This window comes from Dendrobates tinctorius, unplaced genomic scaffold (assembly GCF_039654945.1).
Source record: "Dendrobates tinctorius isolate UK_male_01 unplaced genomic scaffold, ASM3965494v1 ptg000015l, whole genome shotgun sequence".
Lineage (NCBI taxonomy): Eukaryota > Metazoa > Chordata > Amphibia > Anura > Dendrobatidae > Dendrobates > Dendrobates tinctorius.
In genome coordinates this window covers 28,353,770-28,379,024 of record NW_027361683.1, presented here as the reverse complement: position 1 = coordinate 28,379,024, position 25,255 = coordinate 28,353,770, and the positions used below count along the sequence as shown (strand labels likewise).

Below are 25,255 nucleotides of genomic sequence, written 5' to 3'. Positions count from 1 at the left end.
TTGGCGTAATGCTCCATGTCGCTCTATGTTATTTACTTGGTTCAGACAAGAGTGTAAATATGCAGTCACAATCAAGATGACCGAGCCTATAGACGAGGTTGACTCTCCAGTGGGTAGCGCTATTTTCAAATGGCTGTTTTGCATGAATAACTATTCTAACATGCACTTATTGTAAGTACTATACCTTGCATTCCAATAATTTCCATCCATTGTCTTTCAGTTGCTGCAGCTCGGCAAATTTCATGCCCACATCCTCAAAGGATAGCTGAAGGAGGTCCCAGAAACCAGCCAGGTCTTGAGAGGTGGGTAGAGGAAATGAGGTGGGATCCTAAAGAAAAATAATGTTAAGTAAATATACCTGAGCGTTTTAAACAGGCAACATATTTGTTACTACTGATCTATACCTATTTGTTGGATTCTTTAAATGGCACTTATGCTTCTAAGCAGCAAAGAAAGCCAATGTGCCACTGATATGTCTTCTTAATGATCGTGTCAATGGTAATATATACCTTACAAAAGTATAGGCATGTGTACAAAATAGCAGATGTTGAAAAACGTATCAATACTTCAAGATAATCTTTCTCACAGCTTTTGAAGGAACTTGGCAGGGAAATTGTTCCAAACATCTTGGAGAACTAACCACAGATCTTCTGTGCAAGTAGGATTGCCCAAACCCTCTTTTCTCTTCATGTAATCCCAAGCACTCTTGATGATAGAAGGAAAGTAAGCATGAAGTGTCTTTCATGTACTGCCCTTTTTTTACTTGACTGACCACTGTGTCTACTGTCCTCAACATTGACCATTTCTTGGTGTGCTCAATGTTGATAAATTCAAGCAATTACTTACCCATCATGCAATACCATCATGGAGGCTTCTGAATGGCTCCAAATCTATTCTGCAGCAGGACAACCATCCTAACCATATAGCCAGACATATTGTCATTAAGAATTATCTTCAGCATATGGAAGAATGCTGAAGGAGTCTTGAAAGTGATGACATATCCTCCACAGAGCCATCACTGAGTTTGTGTAAATACACTAATGGGAACCAGCTATATGAAAAACACTATTAACCTGCAGATATACATGGTGAATCTGCAGGTCACCAGAGTTCTAAACCTGCCTGACGTCCGTACTTAGATCCCCACTGCCAGGAGAACATGAATCTCATTCCGTTCAGCAGCGTTTGGCGTTCAGACATAGGGGTGGCACCAGCGCCGGTTAAGTCATTGCTCTGTGTACAGAGAGAGGCGGCCTTAACCATGCCCATGGTACTGACTGACAGCGGCTTATCATTAGGGCCAACTGTCAGTCAGTGCTGAAGGGTGCAGTTATAGCTGCTGCTCTCTATACCCAGAGCAGTGACGGAATCCACACCAGCATCACCAATGTGTCTGAACGCCAAACGCTGCCGGGAGGAATAAAGTTAATTTCTGTCCTGTAGTGGGACTATGAGTGTGGGTGCAAGGTGGGTTCAGAACACTATTAGCCTTTTGATAAACCATATAACTGCAGGTTCATGGAGTTTTTTTTCCTCACATGACAGGTTCATTTTAAGAGCCAGAAAGATTTACCTGAGCCTGCATTCACAGACGATGCGTGGTTTGTTCTCCAATAACATTCCTGTCAAGACACTTCAAAAACTGTGTTCAAATATACCTAAGAGAATTAATGCTTTGATAAGGTTTTGAAGGCAAATTTTGGTCACACCAAGTATTGATTTGATTTCCATTTCATTATTATTCAATCACTTTACATTTTGTTAATTGATAACAAATAAACTAATAACTGTCCTGCTCACTTTACAGCACTTTTTCCACTGCTGCCTAAAAGTTTTGTACATTAACTAGATGGTGCTACCTTTAAAATATAAGAAGAAAGGGAGAGTGTATGAGCCCAGCGCATTACACGTTACATATCTTATTGGATTCATTTTACTATTCGTCTGTGATTTATTGGTGTATTACAGACATTTCTATCTCGCTGTTTTTTCTATTATTCATTTGTTGTTTCAAGCTACCGTAGTTTTTCATCTGTTATTTTTTTGGGGCTATTTAGCATACTACCTATATACCTCTGCATTTTTGTTCTATATTGGTTTGTAGAGAGATAATTTGGATCTCCACATATACAGTATTTTGCTGTGGAGACCTTGTTTGTCCTATGGCAACATTATTTTTTGCTTTTTTATCGTTTTTAATGTATTTTTGTTCACTATGACCAAATAATAAGCTTTCTTATATCTTTTAATTCAGATTTTCTGTCATAACAGATGGTTAATAATGTCTTCTTTTCTATTCATTGTATTTTGAGTGTATGGCACAGTAACTTGCAAATTGGGCGGTGGCAATCTTTTTCTTTAACCAAAATTGGACAAATCAACACTGATAAAAATTTGCTCCAGCAACTCTGATGGAAAATAATTTGTAACTCTAATTATTTTCATATACCTCTATTACTATTATGGTCAAGAGTATATTCACTTACCATGTTCTGCTGGCAAAGCCTGAAAAACTGTTGAACTTTCTGAGACATTAGGAGTTGGGAGCTACCTACTGCGCTTCGGATCTTCTCCAGAACTGCAATATAAACAAGGTTCACAAATTCAGGTCAATCATAACATACAGGTCCATTTTTGCCACTGAGCACTGGCGGTCCAGTGCTGAGGGCAGCAGGTTTCAAGTGGCACTACCCTCTGCTAATAAAATGAATCATCCTTGTTTTTTACTGCCCTCGTCGCTACCTACACCACCCAACCTGCTTGGGGTGCACACAGAATAAATTAGGGAAGTCTGCAGAGAGAAGTTAATTTGGTAGATCTGCTGATGGCTGCTCTACCAATCACTTTGCACACTTTGGCTAGGTTCATACTGCGTTAGAGCAGTCCATTCAATACATGCGTTAAATGGACTGCACTAACGCTACTCTTATTTTTTATCGCGTTATGTGATCGCGCTAGTGCAGATGCTTCATCTGCGCTAGCAGTGATGGACCCTCGAACGCTGCAGACCACGTCCGAGGGTCCAGCACAGAATGATGGCTCAACGCTAATGCATGCCGATTATGATATGCGCTAGTGATGCGCTATGTTGTGGCAGTCAATGGGTGCATTAATGCCACTATGTAACGGATGCTTTAAACGCAGCCCCCAACGCAGTATGAACCCAGCTGAATAGAGAGTGTGGAGGACTCTAAAGGGATTATTTACATTGAAAGATAATCGTTAACGAGCATTGCTAAAAATGTTCTTGCACGATTATATTGTGTGTAAACAGGCTGCCAATCATACTGAACTATCAAAAAGCTCGATCATTGGGTGAAATAGTCTTTTGTGCAGCGCGAACAATCGTCGCTCTTGGCGGTGCAACATACTGCGTAGAAAGGTTTGACATGCAATAAACATCATTGCTTGTGTATGTGTCATGCTATGAAGAAGGATCATAATTGATCTGAAACTCGTTGAATGCATACACCTGTGTCTTCTAAATATTTTTTTTTTGTAGATTATTCAATAAAGCCATCCATTATCCTAATTGCATCAGAGGAGTTGGATTTTATTCATTTTCTGTGTAAATGATCCTACTTAATTTTTTTTACATAACAATTAAATTGTTATATTAATGGCTAAAGCTATATAGTATAATTTTATGACCATACGAGCGAGGTAGAAATCCCCCATGATGCCAAATGTGTTGCTGTTTTTTCATCAATTAGGGATCCTCTTACCTAATCTTAATAACAAATCCAAAACGTAACTGTAAAAAAAGTTTAGCATTATAAGCCATATGCAGTGAATACATTAAAATATTTTAAACAGTGTATCATGCTGTATCAGAAGAGCTGAAAGAATTAACATCAATTATTTATTTTCTTCCAAACATGATAAAAACAAATTAGCCGTTGTAGTGACAGGACTCCCCAATGCAGAACTCACCAATCATCAAGTAAAAATGCATTATTTATAGACACAAGCATCGAAGTCTCCCAGGTATTATCTAACTCAAACTAGTCTAGATTCAATCTTTTTCCAAAAATTCAGTATGCCTATATACTTCTTGTACTATTTTGCTGAATGTTAATTTTTTTTTTCTTTTGGTACGCTGTCTAAGATCTGAGTTTTCTCTAGGTGGCTGCAAATAGACATAATGTTATCATTTTACTGTACAACTGAATGGAAAAAAGGGTTTTTAGAACTCGAACAAAAATCTGTCGTAAAGAACCACTATATGACTTATATGCAACTTTCCCTCTGCATGCTCTAGCTGTAATTTGCAATCTGCTTGTAGCTGTGAAGAGTTGAGCTTCATTGATTTCACTCATAAATAGCGCAGCACAGAGAGGAGAATGTCTGTTCTTCATTCACTTTTAAGCTCAGAGACAAGCTGCATTGACATGGAGGACATCATACAGCAGAGCTGAGCTGTCTTCATCTGAATCAAGCTCTGTTATGAGGTCAAACACATGTTAGAGAGCTTTTCCATTATGTTTTTCTGGCTATCTCTGTTCCCTTCCCTGGTGCTCACTTCTTCTATCTCCATATAGAATAAAGACTGTGTTGCATAACACATGCAGTCCATCTACTCTGAGCAAAACAGATGAGCCATTGTTCACAGTAGATGACATGTTCAGGAGGCATGGGGAGGGAAAAAGTGTCTGATAAGTGTGAAGGAAGATGATTTATCTTATACGATATATTATAAAGTTTCTTATAATCGCCTTTACTATTGATTTAGGCAAAGTTTATTGAAAGTACAGTTCCTTTTTAACCCCTTAATGACCGCCGGTACACCTTTAACGGCGGCAGTTAAGGGTACATATTCCTCAGAGCCGCTTTTTAACGGCATGGAGAAATTGAGTTATAGCGCCCCCCAGTGCCTACCAGGGGTAGCTGAGACCCCAGAGAACATGATTCGGGTTGGTTTTTACTGACCCCAGTGTCACAATTGCCGTTATTAATGGAATAACGGCGGCCACAAAAAAAGTCTGATTTCCCATTTAATTTTTCTCTCCTCTGATGTGCAATCACATGGGGTGCCCCTGATCCCTCCCTGGTACTTCTCGTCATCTGCAGCCTGCTGGCCAGCATCAGCTATAGTTCATGCTTCCAGGCTACAGCAGATGACACGTATACCCTAGTGATCCTTCTGCCTCTGACTTCCCGTATTTGTGTGTGACCCATTCCCTATCCCTGACTTATGTGCATCTGTGGTTTCCTTACAGTGTATGAATCGGCCTGATCTCAGAATTCTGCCTCTTGTTTTCCACCCCTGATACCGCGTTCCCCGACTGGGTTTGACTCACTGGCTTGTACCCCGACTACGTCTTACGTCTCATGTTTTGGATATCATGTTCCCCTTAGGCTGACTTCTGGCTTGTCTCTGACTACGTGCATTGCTGTGACCTTTGGTACTTCTGCTCCTGACAGTGTATTACTCGGCTTGTCTGACCACTCTTTCATTACCTGTGACACTTGTGCTGCTGCTCAGTGTTGCTACACTGTGTGTGTGCGCAATTTCTCTTCCCTCACCAGCACCCCCTGGTGGAGGTTGCGCTATACTGCACTGCAGCAGCATTACAATAAACTTCTTGAATGTGGTTTTGCGTACCTTGAGGGATGCAGTTTTTAGAATGATATCATTTTGGGTATTTTCTGTTATATTGAGCCCCCAAACTTACTTTAAATGTGAGGTGGTCCCTAAAAAAATGGTTTCCAAAATTGTGCTGATGCAAAGTAGACATGTGGGAAACATTATTTATCAACTATTTTGGGTGACACCACTCTCTGATAAAAGGGTACAAAAATTAAAAGTTTGAAAATTGAAAATTTTCAAAATTTTTGCCAAATTTCTGTTTTTTTCAGAAATAAACACAAGTTATATTGAATAAATTTTACAGTCTCAGAATTAGTGGGATATGTTGAAGCGTTCCAGAGCTGTAACCTCATAAAGTGACAGTGGTCAGAATTGTAAAAAGGGGTTAAAGACAATACTTTTGCTTTCAATATTTTCCACAGTGTTAGGATATCTCAAGGAATTACAAACTTGAGGGTAGTAATGAAATGAAGGGAGAGAAGAAGAAATATAATAGGGATATGTACAGTACCCGCATCAGTCTCAACATTCCCCTAGAGGTTATCCAGCACAGCCAGGTTAATATAAAAGTGGAATCATACAGCAAGCTGAGCATTAAGAGATTTATAAAATCAACCAACTCAACTAACTTGGGAATGAAGGTTATTTTTCACTGAGCTACCAATAATGTAAGAGTGGACTTTTAGTCTGGGCCCACAATGAGGTTTTGGTAAGTTTTTGAAGTATTCTTGCTTAGTCAAAAATGAAACATCAAAGGGTAAGTGCACACGTAGTTTTTAGGGTGTGCAGATTTTGTTGGAAAATCCGCAGGTAAATCCGCAGGACAAAAGTTTATCTGCGGATTAGCCTGCGGTTTTGCCCTGCGGTTTCACACCTCATAATGATAAGGTGTGAAACCGCAGCAGAAACCGCACAAAGAATTAACATGCTGCAGATTGTAACCCACTGCAAAACCGCACGGAAAAATCTGCAGCATGTGCACTGCGTTATTTTTCCATAGGAAATAAAGGTACTGTACAACGCAGCAGAATCTGCTGTGGACCCGCAGAGCCAAAACCGCTGCGGATCGGCAGTAGAATCCGCAGTGTGTGCACACACCCTTAGGCTACTTTCACACATCAGGTTTTCGGCGTCAGGCGCGATCCGGCGTCGTGCCGGAATGCCGGATCCGGCAAATGTTTTGTAAAACCTGATGTGCCGGATCCGGTTTTCTGCCGGATCCGTCTTGTTCTTGACAGACAAAACCGGATCCGTCTCATCCGTTTCATCCGTTTTTCTATACGTTTTTCGACGGATTACGCCGGATCTGGTTTTTAAAATTGACCCTTGTGGCCTTCCGAACGGGATTGGCTACTGGAAAACTATATATAGCATGTTCCTACAGCCCTTCTTTGACAGGTTATAGAGGAGAAAGTGCAGGTTGGAGAGAAGAGCAAGTTACTGGCGAAGATGGATGTTGTCATTGGAAATATTACCACTAGAAGTTCTGTGACGGTTTCAGTAATGAGGGACAATTTTGCACTATACTTTATGTCACCTCAAGGCAGAGTACACTGGCAGGATGACAGAGTGTGAAAGATTTGTGCCCTAACCAAACTTGTGTACCTTCTGGACCAACAGTATATACCTTTGCCAACCAAAGTTGGCTATCTTGTCATGGTCTTACTATTTTTAGCTTTAGGCCACAGGTGTGTTCCTTGGTTGTGTTTTATGCAAAGTATTTCACCTTTTAACAAAAGTTGTGTACATTGTTAGGAAATCACCAACAATAAACACAACTTTTCAGGTGAAATACTTTGCTTCAAACACAACCAGGAACACAACTGTGGCAAAAAGCTAAAATTTACCCACAGTTATATACCTGGTTTTGAATACCTTTTTACCTTTTAAATACCCTGTATTTAACCTTTTTTTTAAACATATTTTGCCGCAGAAAGAAATGACAGACAACCAGTGTAAACAATAATTTAACTTTTATTTAAAATATTTTTTTTTGTGTAAACTGTTTTTAAAGTTAAAAAAACTTTTTTAATAAAGGTTTGAAACCAACCAAATGGGCATTTTTATTACAAAAAAAACATTATAACTCGGTGTAGTGTGGGGTGGAAATACTGCTGGAGGGGCTGCGGGACACTTCGACAATGTGAGTGTGGAGAGAGGACTGGGATCGTGGTGGGGAAGGAACAGTTAGAGGTGATGGTGTGGAAAAAGCTACAGAATGGGTGGACATGTGGGAGGCAGAAGAGGTGGTGGGCGGTGGAGTGGAGGGTTGGGCAGGGACTGTAGGAGCAGATGATGTTGATGGAAAGTTGTATGGGGAAGGAGTTTGGTACGGGGAAGGAGTTTGGTACGGGGAAGGAGTTTGGTACGGGGCAGGTTGCTGGAAGTGGGGAGATGTCTGGTACTGGGGAGGTTGCTGGTACTGGGAAGGTTGCTGGTACTGGTGAGGTTGCTGGTATGTAATAGGAGGGGGAGGATGGAAAGTGGCTGGAGGGGGTGCAGATGTAATAGGAGGGGGAGGATGGAAAGTGGCTGGAGGGGGTGCAGATGTAATAGGAGGGGGAGGATGGAAAGTGGCTGGAGGGGGTGCAGGTGGAGGAACTACAGTGGTGGGAGGTGGAGGTTGGGAGGTAACCTGCTGTAGAGCACCGTGGCACGAATGCATTACATGCATCTGCTGGGTAGGAGATAGTGTTGCCATGCGCTCCACAACAGACCTGAAAAAGGTGTGGTTTGGCGAAGATCTTGCTTCTGAATGCATGGTTTGCAGAAGTGTCTTCACCTCCAGAATGCTGGAGTTCATCTGCTGAAAGCCTGCGGAGATTTGCTCTGACAAGACTTTTAGACAGTTCTGGAAAGATGCATTCAGATGCAAGAACTCTGGCGCATAACTCTTTTCCTGACCCCTCTGCCGCTGCCGCCCAGTACCCGCAGGTGTACTAGAGGTGGCAGGGGCAGAAGGGTGGGGTAAAGGGAAAGCGATCTCCTCACCAGCAGCTTCATGTAATGTAGGCGGCCACGATGCTCCTGTGCTGGTGGATGGGACAGATGGGTCGAATGTGTGGGAAGGCTGGGAAGGTGCAGATGTACCGGGGCGGTCGAAGTGTCCCTCGGTGCCGGTCTCCTCAGGGATCGCCTCAGAAGGGTCCAATCGTGCAGGCTCCCGAGTGCTGCTCCCCGTGCTGTGGAATAAAGAGAAAAAAAAACAATTAAAATACTGACATGGTATGGCCCTGGCTGAAAAAAAAAAGTTACATCTAACATTTTTTTTCACATGTGGTGTGTAATATTTACCTTCTAGTGACCATTGTTTCCCGGAGGAACGACAGGGCTTGTGCGTACTTGTACTTGCTCCTGCGTCCTCCAGATCCACTCGGGGCCCGCATCTCTTTATTGAACTCCTTCTTGAAACGATCCCTCACAGACCGCCACCGATTCACAATTCTGTTCCCTGAAACGAGAAAGGAGTGGTTAGTATACAACATCAGTGTTTCACAAACTCCAGTCCTCATGGTCCCCAGGGGTCATGTTTTCAGGATTTCCATAGTAAATAGAAATCCTGAACACATGATCCGTGGGGACCACGAGGACTGGAGTTCGGGAAACACTGGTTTACATCAAGCAACCGGTACTGTATATACTTACGCTCTTTAATCTGGGCCCGAACATCGAGGTCCTCCCAGCGGCCCACAAGGAGCGAACAGATTTCCTCCCAGAGTCGTCGGGTAACGATAAGGTCAGCGTGGCGGCGGTCAGCCATATTTCAGAGCGGCTCCCTTTCTCTGACGAGATCGATGAGGTGGTCCACATCGAGTCCTCCATCCTCACTGTCAGAGTCGGGAGCACGCTGTGAAGGCTGTTAAAGAAAAAGACAAAAATAACATAATTAGCCTCCACAAAAGAAATGAAATAAAAAGTGCAAAAAAACAAAGCAAAAATATTTATACTTACACGCTGGTGACCGCCGCGTTGCTGTCGCCGACAACCCTGGGAGGCACTGCGAGGACCTCTTGGCCGAGCACCAGATTGGGAAGACTAGAGAAGAAAACAAAAAATGTTATGTCTTTGGATGTAGGCATTTGTTTGCTGTGTGTGGTCTGCAGAACATTGTTTTCTATGTGTTGTGTGTAGTGTGATGTTGTGTTTCTGCGTTTGATGCAAAAAACTTACCAATCGTGAGCCCACTCCAGGTGTCTGTCCACCCCTTCCTTCTTCTTCTGGGAGCTCCTCTTCATCTTGTGAATCCTGTTTTGAAATAAAAGGCAATGAATAGACATATATTACAGAGATGATGGATTTTGGAAATAAAAACTTACCGTCAAACGCTGACGATGCGAGGGAGGGCTCCCAGAAGATGATGTGCTGTCTTCCTGGTGGCCACACTCCATGCCTGTGGGTGGTGTTCCAGCTGCTGCCATTGCTGCTGCTGCTGCTGCTGCTGCATCTATTGGGCGGCTGTTGAATAAAGAGAAACAAAGGGCCAATGAATATCTTGATATTCAATAGCCCTAGTTTGGAGGAATGGGGGATTTGATAATTACCGTCTCTCATCTGCTGCTGGCCTCCCCTCCTCAGCATGTTCCATTTGCTGCTCCATTTGGGGTGGTGGTGGTGCTGATGGTGCTGCAGTGGTCTCCTGCCTTCTCCTGCTGCGCTTGGTTGCTTTCTTGGGTGGCATGTTGGGTGTGGCTGTGGGTCCCACTGTCTTGCTTTTATATATGTCTTGTGGGCAGAGCTACTGAGCATGCTCAAACCAAAAAAAACGGATCCGGCCACCGGATCCGGCTTTCGCCGGATCAGGCGCATTGCGGCGCTCATAGGCTTTCATTGTGTTTTAAAACCAGAATTGAACCAGAAGGGAACTGAAGGTAACTGGACACAGTCACTGTAAACAATGTTTCTGTTTGTTTTCACTTTCACCCCAATAATCCTTCACTTTCTGCTAATTCCCCTAATCCCTACTCCTAGTAAGGAACTGTTCATCTCTTCTTCAATCCTCCCCATCCACCTCACCTCCGCCTCAAAACTGTTCCTTAACATACAATCCTCTGTCTCCAAACACAGACAGCCCCCTCATGCCCTCTCCTGCTCCCACCTGGTAACACTTTCTCTGCTCCTTCTCACTGCTGGTGATATCTCTCCAAATCCTGGTCCTCCTCACCACATTCCCACAGTCATTTCTACCTCCCATCCACGCTCTATCACAACCTTCCGTAACCTCTCCAACCTTATACCCATTCACCCAGCCCCCGCTTCCCCAGTCCCACTAACAGGAGCTCTGTGGAACGCTCGCTCTGTCTGCAACAAGCTTTCCTACATCCATGATCTTTTTGTCACTACCAAACTCTCCTTCCTCGCCATCACCGAAACCTGGCTCACCCCTTCTGACACAGCCTCTCCTGCTGCACTTTCGTATAGCGGCTTCCACCTTTCTCACACCCCCCGCCCCAGCAGCAAACATGGTGGAGGAGTTGGTTTTCTCCTGTCAGATACCTGCTCCTTCACCCCAATCCCACTGCCACCCTCTGTTACCCTCCCTTCCTTTGAGGTGCACTCTGTGCGCATCTACTCCCCCTCCAACCTCCAACTGGCTGTCATCTACCGCCCCCCAGGGCCAGCCACCACCTTCTTTGACCACTTCACCACCTGGTTACTTCATTTCCTTTCCGCGGACATCCCTACTATCATCATGGGCGACTTCAACATCCCCATTGACACTTCCCTCTCAGCTGCCACTAAACTTCTATCTCTCACTTCCTCCTTCGGCCTCACTCAATGGTCTTCTACAGCCACCCACAAAGATGGCCACACACTGGACCTCATCTTCACCCGCCTCTGCTCCCTATCTAACCTCTCTAACTCACCTCTTCCTCTCTCTGACCACAACCTGCTCACATTCTCTTCCCTCTTCACTCCATGTCTACAATCCCCACCCCACAAACTTTCACACCCTCGCAGGAATCTTAAACACCTTGACCTACACTCATTCTCCGAATCCCTCCTCCCTCTTACAGATATAAGTTCCTTACACAATGCGGATGACGCTGCCGCTCTATATAACACCACAATAGCTGTAGCTTTGGAATCCGCTGCCCCACTTACACATACCAAAACTCGCAAAATCAACAGACAGCCCTGGCACACCAGCCTGACCAAAGAGCTGAGGCGAGCTTCCAGGGCTGCTGAGCGCAGATGGAAAAGATCCCACTCCAACGAGCATTTCATCGCATTCAAACAGTCCCTCACTACTTTCAAGACCACACTCGCCACAGCTAAACAAACCTACTTCTCATCTCTCATATCCTCCCTGTCTCACAACCCTAAACAGTTATTCAACACCTTCAATTCTCTCCTCCGCCCCCCAGCACCTCCTCCCTCCCCACTCATCTCAGCTGAAGACTTTGCCTCATTTTTCAAGCAGAAAATTGATAACATCAGGGACAGTTTTGGTCAACAACCCCCAGAGCCCTTCCTCCCGACTTCCCAGCCCTCCACCTTCAAAACCAACTTCTCCACCATTACAGAAGATCGACTCTCCACTCTACTCTCAAGATCACATCTCACCACCTGTGCACTCGACCCGATCCCATCCCACTTCATCCCAAACCTCACCACAGTCTTCATCCCAACCCTAACCCATCTCTTCAACCTATCACTAACAACTGGTGTTTTCCCCTCAAGCTTTAAACATGCCTCCATCACACCTATCCTCAAAAAGCCCTCTCTTGACCCATCCTCTGTATCTAGCTATCGCCCTATATCACTTCTCCCATACGCCTCCAAGCTACTGGAACAACACGTCTACCTTGAACTGTCCTCCCATCTCTCTTCTTGCTCCCTCTTCGACCGCTTACAATCTGGCTTCCGGTCACACCACTCCACTGAAACTGCCCTTACTAAGGTCACCAATGACCTCTTAACTGCCAAGAGCAAGTGACACTACTCTGTCCTCCTCCTCCTGGACCTGTCGGCTGCCTTTGACACAGTGGACCATTCCCTATTATTACAGACCCTCTCATCCCTCGGCATCACAGACTTGGCCCTCTCCTGGATCTCATCATACCTAACAGACCGGACATTCAGCGTCTCCCACTCACACACCACCTCCTCACCTCGCCCCCTATCTGTCGGAGTCCCACAAGGTTCAGTCCTAGGGCCCCTGCTGTTCTCTATTTACACCTTTGGCCTGGGACAGCTCATAGAATCTCATGGCTTTCAGTATCATCTTTATGCTGATGACACACAGATCTACATCTCTGGACCAGATATCACCTCCCTACTAACCAGAATCCCTCAATGTCTGTCCACTATTTCATCCTTCTTCTCCACTAGATATCTGAAACTCAACATGGACAAAACAGAATTCATCATCTTTCCCCCATCTCACGTGACCCCCCTACGAACCTATCAATTACAGTAAATGACTGCCCACTCTCCCCAGTCCCACATGCTCGCTGCCTCGGAGTAATCCTTGATGCTGATCTCTCCTTCAAACCACATATCCAAACCCTTTCCACTTCCTGCCGACTTCAACTCAAAAATATTTCACGCATCCGTTCATTCCTCACCCAAGAATCTGCAAAAACCCTAGTCCATGCCCTCATCATCTCTCGCCTTGACTACTGCAACCTCATGCTCTGCGGCCTCCCCTCAAACACTCTCGCACCCCTCCAATCTATTCTAAACTCTGCTGCCCGACTAATCCACCTGTCCCCCCGCTATTCCCCAGCTTCTCCCCTCTGTCAATCCCTTCACTGGCTCCCAATTGCCCAGAGACTCCATTACAAAACCCTAACCATGACATACAAAGCCATCCACAACTTGTCTCCTCCATACATCTGTGACCTCGTCTCCCGGTACTTTCCTGCACGCAACCTCCGATCCTCACAAGATCTCCTTCTCTACTCCCCTTTTATCTCCTCTTCCCACAATCGCATACAAGATTTCTCTCGCGCATCACCCCTACTCTGGAACTCTCTACCACAACATATCAGACTCTCACCTACCATCGAAACCTTCAAAAAGAGCCTGAAGACCCACCTCTTCCGACAAGCCTATAACCTGCAGTAACCACCGATCGACCAAACCGCTGCACGACCAGCTCTACCCCCGCCTACTGTATTATCACCCATCCCTTGAAGATTGTGAGCCCTCGCGGGCAGGGTCCTCTCTCCTCCTGTACCAGTTATGACTTGTATTGTTTAAGATTATTGTACTTGTTTTTATGTATACCCCCCTCACATGTAAAGCGCCATGGAATAAATGGCGCTATAACAATAAATAATAATAATAATAATAATAATAATAATAATTGTGTGAAAAAGCCGGACAGGCCGGATCCGGCGTGTCCGGCTTTTTCGCCGGAGACAAAAAACGTTACAGTAGCCGTTTTTTCCAGACGCCGGATCGCGACACATTGCCGGATCCGGCGAAAACCGGATGAAACGCATGGCCATCCGGCGCGATCCGGCGCAAATGCAAGTCAATGGGGGGGAAACCGGATCCGGCATTGCATTTCGCCGGATCCGGTTTCTGTCAAAAGCGCCGGATCGCGCCTGACGGCGAAAACCTGATGTGTGAAAGAGGCCTTACAGATCCAGCTAAGTGGATGGAATTTATAGAAATGTCGTGCCCTCTGTGCTTCATTTTAATTCAGCGCAAACTGACCTGCTTCAAACTGTGTTTCAAATCCACAATATGTCAATTTCTCTTGCGGTTACGCTGAGCTTTATGTGCAAATTTGTTCCCATAGACTTGTATTAGACACGTAAAATACGCAGGTAAAAAGAACATATGCATATGACTATATCAATAAAGTTTTGTAAATACCAGGACCAAAAACAAAATCTGGAACATCAAGAATTTACCAAAAGCTCGTAATGAGAATGTAGCCTTAGGCCTCTTTCACACATCAGGTTTTCGCCGTCAGGCGCGATCCGGCGCTTTTGACAGAAACCGGATCCGGCGAAATGCAATGCCGGATCTGGTTTCCCCCCCATTGACTTGCATTTGCGCCGGATCGCGCCGGATGGCCATGCGTTTCATCCGGGTTTTCGACGGATCCGGCAATGTGTCGCGATCCGGCGTCTGGAAAAAACGGCTACTGTAACGTTTTTTGTCTCCGGCGAAAAAGCCGGACACGCCGGATCCGGCGCGTCCGGCTTTTTCACACAATGAAAGCCTATGAGCGCCGCAATGCGCCTGATCCGGCGAAAGCCGGATCCGGTGGCCGGATCCGGTTTTTTTGGTCTGAGCATGCTCAGTAGCTCTGCCCACAAGACATATATAAAAGCAAGACAGTGGGACCCACAGCCACACCCAACATGCCACCCAAGAAAGCAACCAAGCGCAGCAGGAGAAGGCAGGAGACCACTGCAGCACCATCAGCACCACCACCACCCCAAATGGAGCAGCAAATGGAACATGCTGAGGAGGGGAGGCCAGCAGCAGATGAGAGACGGTAATTATCAAATCCCCCATTCCTCCAAACTAGGGCTATTGAATATCAAGATATTCATTGGCCCTTTGTTTCTCTTTATTCAACAGCCGCCCAATAGATGCAGCAGCAGCAGCAGCAGCAGCAATGGCAGCAGCTGGAACACCACCCACAGGCATGGAGTGTGGCCACCAGGAAGACAGCACATCATCTTCTGGGAGCCCTCCCTCGCATCGTCAGCGTTTGACGGTAAGTTTTTATTTCCAAAATCCATCATCTCTGTAATATATGTCTATTCATTGCCTTTTATTTCAAAACAGGATTCACAAGATGAAGAGGAGCTCCCAGAAGAAGAAGGAAGGGGTGGACAGACACTTGGAGTGGGCTCACAATTGGTAAGTTTTTTGCATCAAACACAACATCACACTACACACAACACATAGAAAACAATGTTCTGCAGACCACACACAGCAAACAAATGCCTACATCCAAAGACATAACATTTTTTGTTTTCTTCTCTAGTCTTCCCAATCTGGTGCTCGGCCAAGAGGTCCTCGCAGTGCCTCCCAGGGTCGTTAGCGACAGCAACGCGGCGGTCACCAGCGTGTAAGTATAAATATTTTTGCTTTGTTTTTTTGCACTTTTTATTTCATTTCTTTTGTGGAGGCTAATTATGTTATTTTTGTCTTTTTCTTTAACAGCCTTCACAGCGTGCTCCCGACTCTGACGGTGAGGATGGAGGACTCGATGTGGACCACCTCATCGATCTCGTCAGAGAAAGGGAGCCGCTCTGGAATATGGCTGACCGCCGCCACGCTGACCTTATCGTTACCCGACGACTCTGGGAGGAAATCTGTTCGCTCCTTGTGGGCCGCTGGGAGGACCTCGATGTTCGGGCCCAGATTAAAGAGCGTAAGTATAAGTACCGGTTGCTTGATGAACCGGTTACGGTTGCGTAAGTACCGGTTGCTTGATGTAAACCAGTGTTTCCCGAACTCCAGTCCTCGTGGTCCCCACGGATCATGTGTTCAAGATTTCTATTTACTATGGAAATCCTGAAAACATGACCCCTGGGGACCATGAGGACTGGAGTTTGTGAAACACTGATGTTGTATACTAACCACTCCTTTCTCGTTTCAGGGAACAGAATTGTGAATCGGTGGCGGTCTGTGAGGGATCGTTTCAAGAAGGAGTTCAATAAAGAGATGTGGGCCCCGAGTGGATCTGGAGGACGCAGGAGCAAGTACAAGTACGCACAAGCCCTGTCGTTCCTCCGGGAAACAATGGTCACTAGAAGGTAAATATTACACACCACATGTGAAAAAAAATGTTAGATGTAACTTTTTTTTTCAGCCAGGGCCATACCATGTCAGTATTTTAATTGTTTTTTTTTCTCTTTATTCCACAGCACGGTGAGCAGCGCTCGGGAGCCTGCACGATTGGACCCTTCTGAGGCGATCCCTAAGGAGACCGGCACCGAGGGACACTTCGACCGCCCCGGTACATCTGCACCTTCCCAGCCTTCCCACACATTCGACCCATCTGTCCCATCCACCAGCACAGGAGCATCGTGGCCGCCTACATTACATGAAGCTGCTGGTGAGGAGATCGCTTTCCCTTTACCCCACCCTTCTGCCCCTGCCACCTCTAGTACACCTGCGGGTACTGGGCGGCAGCGGCAGAGGGGTCAGGAAAAGAGTTATGCGCCAGAGTTCTTGCATCTGAATGCATCTTTCCAGAACTGTCTAAAAGTCTTGTCAGAGCAAATCTCTGCAGGCTTTCAGCAGATCAACTCCAGCATTCTGGAGGTGAAGACACTTCTGCAAACCATGCATTCAGAAGCAAGATCTTCGCCAAACCACACCTTTTTCAGGTCTGTTGTGGAGCGCATGGCAACACTATCTCCTACCCAGCAGATGCATGTAATGCATTCGTGCCACGGTGCTCTACAGCAGGTTACATCCCAACCTCCACCTCCCACCACTGTAGTTCCTCCACCTGCACCCCCTCCAGCCACTTTCCATCCTCCCCCTCCTATTACATCTGCACCCCCTCCAGCCACTTTCCATCCTCCCCCTCCTATTACATCTGCACCCCCTCCAGCCACTTTCCATCCTCCCCCTCCTATTACATACCAGCAACCTCACCAGTACCAGCAACCTTCCCAGTACCAGCAACCTCCCCAGTACCAGACATCTCCCCACTTCCAGCAACCTGCCCCGTACCAAACTCCTTCCCCGTACCAAACTCCTTCCCCGTACCAAACTCCTTCCCCATACAACTTTCCATCAACATCATCTGCTCCTACAGTCCCTGCCCAACCCTCCACTCCACCGCCCACCACCTCTTCTGCCTCCCACATGTCCACCCATTCTGTAGCTTTTTCCACACCATCACCTCTAACTGTACCTTCCCCACCACGATCCCAGTCCTCTCTCCACACTCCCATTGTCGAAGTGTCCCGCAGCCCCTCCAGCAGTATTTCCACCCCACACTACACCGAGTTATAATGTTTTTTTTGTAATAAAAATGCCCATTTGGTTGGTTTCAAACCTTTATTAAAAAAGTTTTTTTAACTTTAAAAACAGTTTACACAAAAAACAATATTTTAAATAAAAGTTAAATTATTGTTTACACTGGTTGTCTGTCATTTGTTTCTGCGGCGAAATATGTTTAAAAAAAAGGTTAAATACAGGGTATTTAAAAGGTAAAAAGGTATTCAAAACCAAGTATATAACTGTGGGTAAATTTTAGCTTTTTGCCACAGTTGTGTTCCTGGTTGTGTTTGAAGCAAAGTATTTCACCTGAAAAGTTGTGTTTATTGTTGGTGATTTCCTAACAATGAACACAACTTTTGTTAAAAGGTGAAATACTTTGCATAAAACACAACCAAGGAACACACCTGTGGCCTAAAGCTAAAAATAGTAAGACCATGACAAGATAGCCAACTTTGGTTGGCAAAGGTATATACTGTTGGTCCAGAAGGTACACAAGTTTGGTTAGGGCACAAATCTTTCACACTCTGTCATCCTGCCAGTGTACTCTGCCTTGAGGTGACATAAAGTATAGTGCAAAATTGTCCCTCATTACTGAAACCGTCACAGAACTTCTAGTGGTAATATTTCCAATGACAACATCCATCTTCGCCAGTAACTTGCTCTTCTCTCCAACCTGCACTTTCTCCTCTACAACCTGTCAAAGAAGGGCTGTAGGAACATGCTATATATAGTTTTCCAGTAGCCAATCCCGTTCAGAAGGCCACAAGGGTCAATTTTAAAAACCAGATCCGGCGTAATCCGTCGAAAAACGGATAGAAAAACGGATGAACCGGATGAGACGGATCCGGTTTTGTCTGTCAAGAACAAGACGGATCCGGCAGAAAACCGGATCCGGCACATCAGGTTTTACAAAACATTTGCCGGATCCGGCATTCCGGCACGACGCCGGATCGCGCCTGACGCCGAAAACCTGATGTGTGAAAGTAGCCTAAATATATCGGAAAGGGACTAGGGAAAGTATAGTTATGGTGGTCACTTCAACAGTAACTTATAAAATCATTTCCCACTAATCACTTTCATGTCATAATGAACAGGATAAAACTGTATGTCTTGCTACTTTTCTTTTCTTTCCATTTTTTTCTTGAATATTTGATGTAATGCTGTAAAAAAGTATTTAACCCCTTTCCGACATTGGGCATACATTGACGCTGATGTCGGACTCCCTCTTTGATGTGGGATCTGGTAGTGAGCCCACATCTTTTCCGGCACTTGTCAGCTGTTTTGAACAGATGACATGTGCCCAGAACAGCCGCAGGGTGGAATAACAATCCAGCCACAGCTATTAACCCGGTAAATGCTGCTGTCAAACACTGACAGCGGCATTTAACATGAGCTTGCGACAATCGCGCCGGAAATCCGTCCATCGGTGACCCCCATCACTTGACCGCGGGTCACCAGTGGGTTGGCATGACTGGAGACCTCTATGGTTGTCACTGTTAGCTTGCTGTGAGTGCAGCCTAGTGTTCGGCACACGTAGCAAGTGAGTAATTCTACTACATAGAGGCGATCTGATTATCTCCTGTATGTAGTAGAGCCGATCGGGCTATGGCAGCTTCTCGTCTCCCATGGAGACTATTGAAGCATGCCAAAAGGAAAAAAAAGTTTTTAAAAATATAAAAAAATAAAAATATATAAAAGTTCAAATAACCCCCCTTTTGCCCCATTCAAAATAAAACAAACAAAAAAAATCAAATACACACATATTTGGTATTGCCACATTCAGAATCACCCGATCTATCAATACAAAAAGGAATTACCTGATTGCTAAACAGCGCATCGAGAAAAAAGTCAAAACGCAAAAATTAAGTTTTTTTGGTTGCCGCAACTTTCCATTAAAATGCAATAATGGGCAATTAAAACATTGCATCTACACCAAAATTGTATCAATAAAAACATTCAGCTCGGCGTGCAAAAAGTAAGCCCTCACCCAGCCCCAGATCATGAAAAATGGAAGCACTACAGGTCTTGGAAAATGGCATTTTTTTTTAACAAGTTAGGCTACTTTCACACATGCGTTTGTGTGCGGTTTTTGCGGGTTTTGGTGCGTTTTTTTGCGCATACGTGCGCATTACCATGCGCACGTATGCGCACCCATAGACTATAATGGGTGTTTGGCTGTAAAAAAATGCATTGCGTGCGCATGCGTTTTTTGGGGGCAAGTCGGACGCACAAAAAATGCAACAGGATGCATTTTGTGCGCCCGAGTGCACACTACAAAAAAACGCATGTGTATGCACACCTATGTGCACCCATGTAAAAGATAGTGGAAAAAAACGCATGCTTTTGTTGCGCTAAAAAACAGCAAAACAATGCAAGTGTGAAACCAGCCTTATGGATTTTTTTCTACCACTTACCATATATACTCGTGTATAAGCTGAGATTTTCAGCACATTTTTTGTGCTGAAAATGCCCCCCTCGGCTTATACACGGGTCATTGTGAAGAAAGCCAGCGGGGGAGGGGGAACGGCGGCAGGAGAAGGTGGCTGGGACATTGTGCTCACCCCTCCTGTGCCATCGCTGAACGTCCCCTGCATCCTCCGCTGCCCTGGGGCTGACAGCTTCTACCTGCATGGAGCGGTCACAAGGTACTGCTCATTAAGGTCATGAATATGGATGCCTATGGGTGTGGAAGCATACTCATGACCTTAATGAGCGGTACCATGTGACCGCTGAAGACAGGAAGAAGCTGTCAGCCCCGGGACAATGGAGGATGCACGGATGTTCAGCGATGGCACAGGAGGGTGAGTATGAAGGAGGAGGAGGGGGAGCATGGAGGAGGACTGGGGGAGGACAGGGGAGCACAGAAGAGCATGGAGGAAGACTGGGGGAGGACGGGGAGCACAGAAGAGCATGGATGAGGACTGGGGGAGGATGGGGGGAGCACAGAGGAGGACTTGGGGAGGACAGGGGAGTAAGGAGCAGGATGGGAGAAGCATGGAGGAGGACGGGGGAGCACTGAGGAGGACGGGGGAGCACAGAAGAGCATGGAGGCAGACTGGGGGAGGACGGGGAGCACAGAAGAGCATGGATGAGGACTGGGGGAGGATGACAGAAGCACGGAGCAGGACTGGGGGAGGACAGGGGAGCACGGAGCAGGACGGCGGAGCATAGAGGAGGACTGGGGAGCACGGAGGAGGACGGGGGAGGATAGGTAGCTGAGCCATGCATAGAAGGGTGGGATGGGGGAGCCGAGCCATGCATACTGGGAGGGGGAGAGCCACACATAGGAGGACAGGAATGAGGGGACAATGCATACCCAGCTTATACTCGAGTCAATAAGCTTACCCAGTTTTCCATGGCAAAATTAGGGACCTCGGCTTATACTCGGGTCGGCTTATACTCGAATATATATGGTAAATAAAAAAGAATCTAGACATTGGTGTCTGTGAACTCGTAATGACCTGGAGAATTATAATGGCAGGTCAGTTTTAGCATTTAGTGAAAAGTGGAATTGCACTTTTTTTTACAATTTCACCGCACTTGGAATTTTTTCCCGTTTTCCACTACACGATATGTTAAAACCAACTTGTCCCACAAAAAATAAGCCCTCACATGGCCTTTTTGACCAAAAAATAAAAAGTTATGGCTTTGGGAAGAAGAAGAGCAAAAAACGAAAATGCAAAAACAGAAAATGGCCAGGGGGTTAAGGGGTTAAGTGATGTTTAACTGCTTCACGACATGTGACGTATATTTACATCAAATGTCGTATATTTACATCATATGTTGTGTTCCTTACTTTGATACAGGCTCCGGCGGTGACCCAGCATCTTTCCCCACATATGACAGCTGGTTTAATCAGCTGTCATGTCCTTTTAACAGTCACAGGTTGATTGCAACTTCACCCATGGCTGTTAACCAGTTAAATCCCATAGTCAATCTCTGATAGCAAGATTAAACATGTACCAGCCGGAATTGTGTCCCTTTCATGTGATCAGGGGGCACCGATGGGTTGTCAAAACATCCAGGGGTCTGCAGTACACCTCTGTGCCTGTCAGTGTGCATCTGCATTGAAAGCCAGCTTGTGGACGAAATTCACAGGAGATCGTGATTTCTGCTGTACATAGCAGTACTGAAGCCATGCACAGTACAAGCGATCGGACGATCACAACTTCAAGTCTCATAAGGGGATTATTGAAGACAATAAAAAGAGGTTAAAAAAAGGATTTAAATATTATTTAAAAAAAATCAAAAATTGAACTCATCCCCCTCATTTACCCCATTGAAAAAAAAACAATTAAAAATATATATTTTGGCATTGCTGCATATAAAAAATAAACCATACATATTTTCCCATTTACCAGCACGCAGTATGGTAAAATCAGTCAGTTTTGTGTTTACCTTGGGTTATGTCTAATATTATAAGAAAATATTAACCCTTTTCTGACATCAGACGTACTATCCCGTCCATGGGACCCGGGTCCCTATGCCCATGGACGGGATAGTACGTCTAGCGCGATCAGCAGCGCTCACGTGGCGTGTCAGCTGATTATTATAACTGACACCCGGCACAATGTGTCAGGGGCGGTCACGGACCGCCCCCGACACGTTAACCCCTTGCACACCGCGATCAAACACGATCGTTGTGTACCGGGATTAAAGAGAAGCATCGGCAGGGAGGGGGCTCCCTCCTTGCTTCCCTGAGCCCCCCACAGCAGCGCAATGTGCAGCGCTGCTGCGGGGGTCTCCATCCCTGTAGGTCCCCGAATCCAAGATGGCGACGGGGACCTTCGGGGGCCTGCAGGGAGCTGGCTTCCTCAGTGCCTGCAAAGCGCAGGCACAAGGAAGCCTTGTGCAGTGCCTGTGACAGATCGCTGATCTGTCACAGTGATCTGTGATGTGACAGATCAGCGATCTGTCAAAGGACAGTGAAGTCCCACCTGGGACAATGCAATAAGGTTAAAAAAAAGGTGTAAAAATAATTTTTTAAAAATCGCTAAATAAATTATTAAAAAAAAAAAAAAATTCCCTAATAAATTAACTCTTTGGAAAAAAAAAAGAAAAGAATAAAAGTACACATATTTGGTATCACCGCGTCCGTAATGACCCGCCCTATAAAACTGTCCCATTAGTTAACCCCTTTAGCGAACCCCTTAAAAAATAAAAATAAAAAACTAAGCAAAAAATAATGATTTATTATCATACCGCCGAACAAAAAGTGCAATAACCCGCAATCAAAAAGACGCATATAAATATCCATGCTACCGCTGAAAACGTCATCTTGTCTCGCAAAAAATGAGCCACCACACAGCATCATAAGAGAAAATATAAAAAAGTTATAGCTCGCAGAATAAAGTGATGCAAAAATAATTATTTTTTATATAAAATTGTTTTCATTGCATAAAAGCGCCAAAACATAAAAAAAGACATAAATGAGGTATCGCTGTAACCGTACTGACCTGAAGAATAGAACTGCTTTATCAATTTTACCGCAGGCGGAACGGTGTAAACTCACCCGCCAAAAGAAATTCATGAAACGCTGGTTTTTGTTCATTCTGCATCCCAAAAATCGGAATAAACAGCAATCAAAAAATGTCACGTGCCCGAAAATGATACCAATAAAAACGTCAACTCGTCCCGCAAAAAATAACATCTTACATGACTCGGTGGGTCAAAATATGTAAAAATTATAGCTCTCAATATGTGGTGATGCAAAAACTATTTTTACAATAAAAAGCGTCTTTTAGCGTGTGACAGCTGCCAAATATAAAAACCCACTATAAATAGTAAATCAAACCCCCCGTTATCACCCCCTTAGTTAGGGAAAAATAAAAAAATTAAAAGAAAATGTATCTAATTCCATTTTCCCATTAGAGTTAGGGCTAGGGCTAGGGTTAGGGCTAGGGCTAGGGTTAGGGCTAGAGTTAGGGCTGAGATTAGGGTTAGGGGTGTGTTGGGGTTAGGGTTCGAGTTAGATTTGGGGGGTTTCCACTGTTTAGGCACATCAGGTGCTCTCCAAATGCAACATGGCGTCTGATCGCCATTCCAGCCAATTCTGCGTTGAAAAAGTCAAATGGTGCTCCTTCCCTTCCAAGCTCTGCCATGAGCCCAAACAGTGTTTTACCCCCACATATAGGGTATCAGCCTACTCAGGACAAATTGCAAAACAACTTTTTTTGTCCAATTTCTCCTGTTACCCTAAGGAAAATAAAAAATTCGGGGCAAAAATATCATTTTTGTGGAAAAAAATGTTTTTTTTTATTTTCAAGCCCGGGCGTCATAAACTGCTGTGAAGCACTTGGGGGTTCAAAGTGCTCACCACACATCTAGATAAGTTCCGTGGGGGGTCTAGTTTCCAAAATGGGGTCACTTGTGGGGAGTTTCAATAGTTTAGGTACATCAGGGGCTCTCCATATGCACCCCTTAGGGGGTCTAGTTTCCAAAATGGGGTCACTTGTAGGGGGTTTCCACTGTTTAGGTACATCAGGGACTCTCCAAAAGCAACATGACACCCGCAGACCATTCCATCAAAGTCTGCATTCCAAAACGTCACTACTTCCCTTCTGAGCCCCGACATGTGCCCATACAGTAGTTTTCAACCACATATGAGGTATCAGCGTACTCAGGACAAATTGGAAAACAACTTTTGGGGTCCAATTTCTTCTGTTACCCTTGGGAAAATAAAAAAATTGGTGACTAAATGATCATGTTTGCGGAAAAAATACGATTTTTTTATTTTCACGCCCGGGCGTTATAAACTTATGTGAAGTACTGGGGGTTCGAAGTGCTCACCACACATCTAGATAAGTTCATTGGGGGGTCTAGTTTCCAAAATGGTGTATTTGTGGGAGTTTTCCACTGTTTAGGTACATTAGTGGCTCTCCAAAGGCAACATGTCACCCGCAGACTATTCCATCAAAGTCTGCATTCCAAAACGTCACTACTTCCCTTCCGAGCCCCGACGTGTGCCCATACAGTAGTTTTCTCCCACATATGGGGTATCAGCGTACTCAGGACAAATTGGACAACAACATTTGGGGTCCAATTTTTCCTGTTATCCTTGGGAAAATAAAAAAAATGGGGACTAAAAATCATGTTTGTTAACGCCCGGTCGTTATAAACTTATGTGAAGCACTGGGGGGTTCAAAGTGCTCACCACTAGAGTTGAGCGACTTTTGGTTTTTTAGGGTCGAGTTTCGTTTCGTGAAACCCGACTTTTCCAAAAGTCGGGTCGAGCAAGATCGGCCGATTATAGGGAAAAGTCGGGGTCGTCCCGAAACACGAAACCCAATGTAAGTCAATGGGGAATAAAAGTCGGCAGTGAGAGGAGGACAGGAAACACACCTACAGTGCCCATTTGAATGCCAAAAGCATCAATTCTTCTTACTTAAGCTTGTCAACCTTAATTAACTTCATAATACAAGTTACGCACTGAAAAATGGGGTTATTTGGCTAAAGTTGTGGGGGGGTAGGGCTGGCTCCAGGTTTTCATGTGCCCTGGGCGAAAGAGCGCCCCTTTAACACATACCACAACTCATCATGCTCCAATACGGCAGAGAAATAGCGGTATAGTACAATGAAAAATACTTCACTTTTTACATCTCATGACGAGGCCCATCTATTTCTCCATACAGAATCATTGGTCCCATATAATGTTTGAAACAGTATATGATGAGCTCCACATAATGCTACAGTATATGTTGGTCCCCATGGATGAAGCTCTACTGTCTTACG

General features: G+C 45.0%; 1 protein-coding gene across 6 annotated transcripts in view; it reads right to left on the bottom strand.

Moving 5' to 3' along the window:
* DLGAP3 (DLG associated protein 3) overlaps window positions 1-25,255 on the bottom strand; it is a 943,374-nt gene that overhangs the window by 15,372 nt on the left and 902,747 nt on the right. For all 6 annotated transcript variants that reach the window (XM_073563179.1, XM_073563204.1, XM_073563162.1 and 3 more), the window contains 2 exons: window positions 2,487-2,578; window positions 185-328 (listed from right to left, as the gene is read on the bottom strand). In XM_073563179.1, the coding sequence (XP_073419280.1) occupies window positions 185-328; window positions 2,487-2,578 (236 nt within the window). The remainder of the gene's footprint in view (window positions 1-184; window positions 329-2,486; window positions 2,579-25,255) is intronic.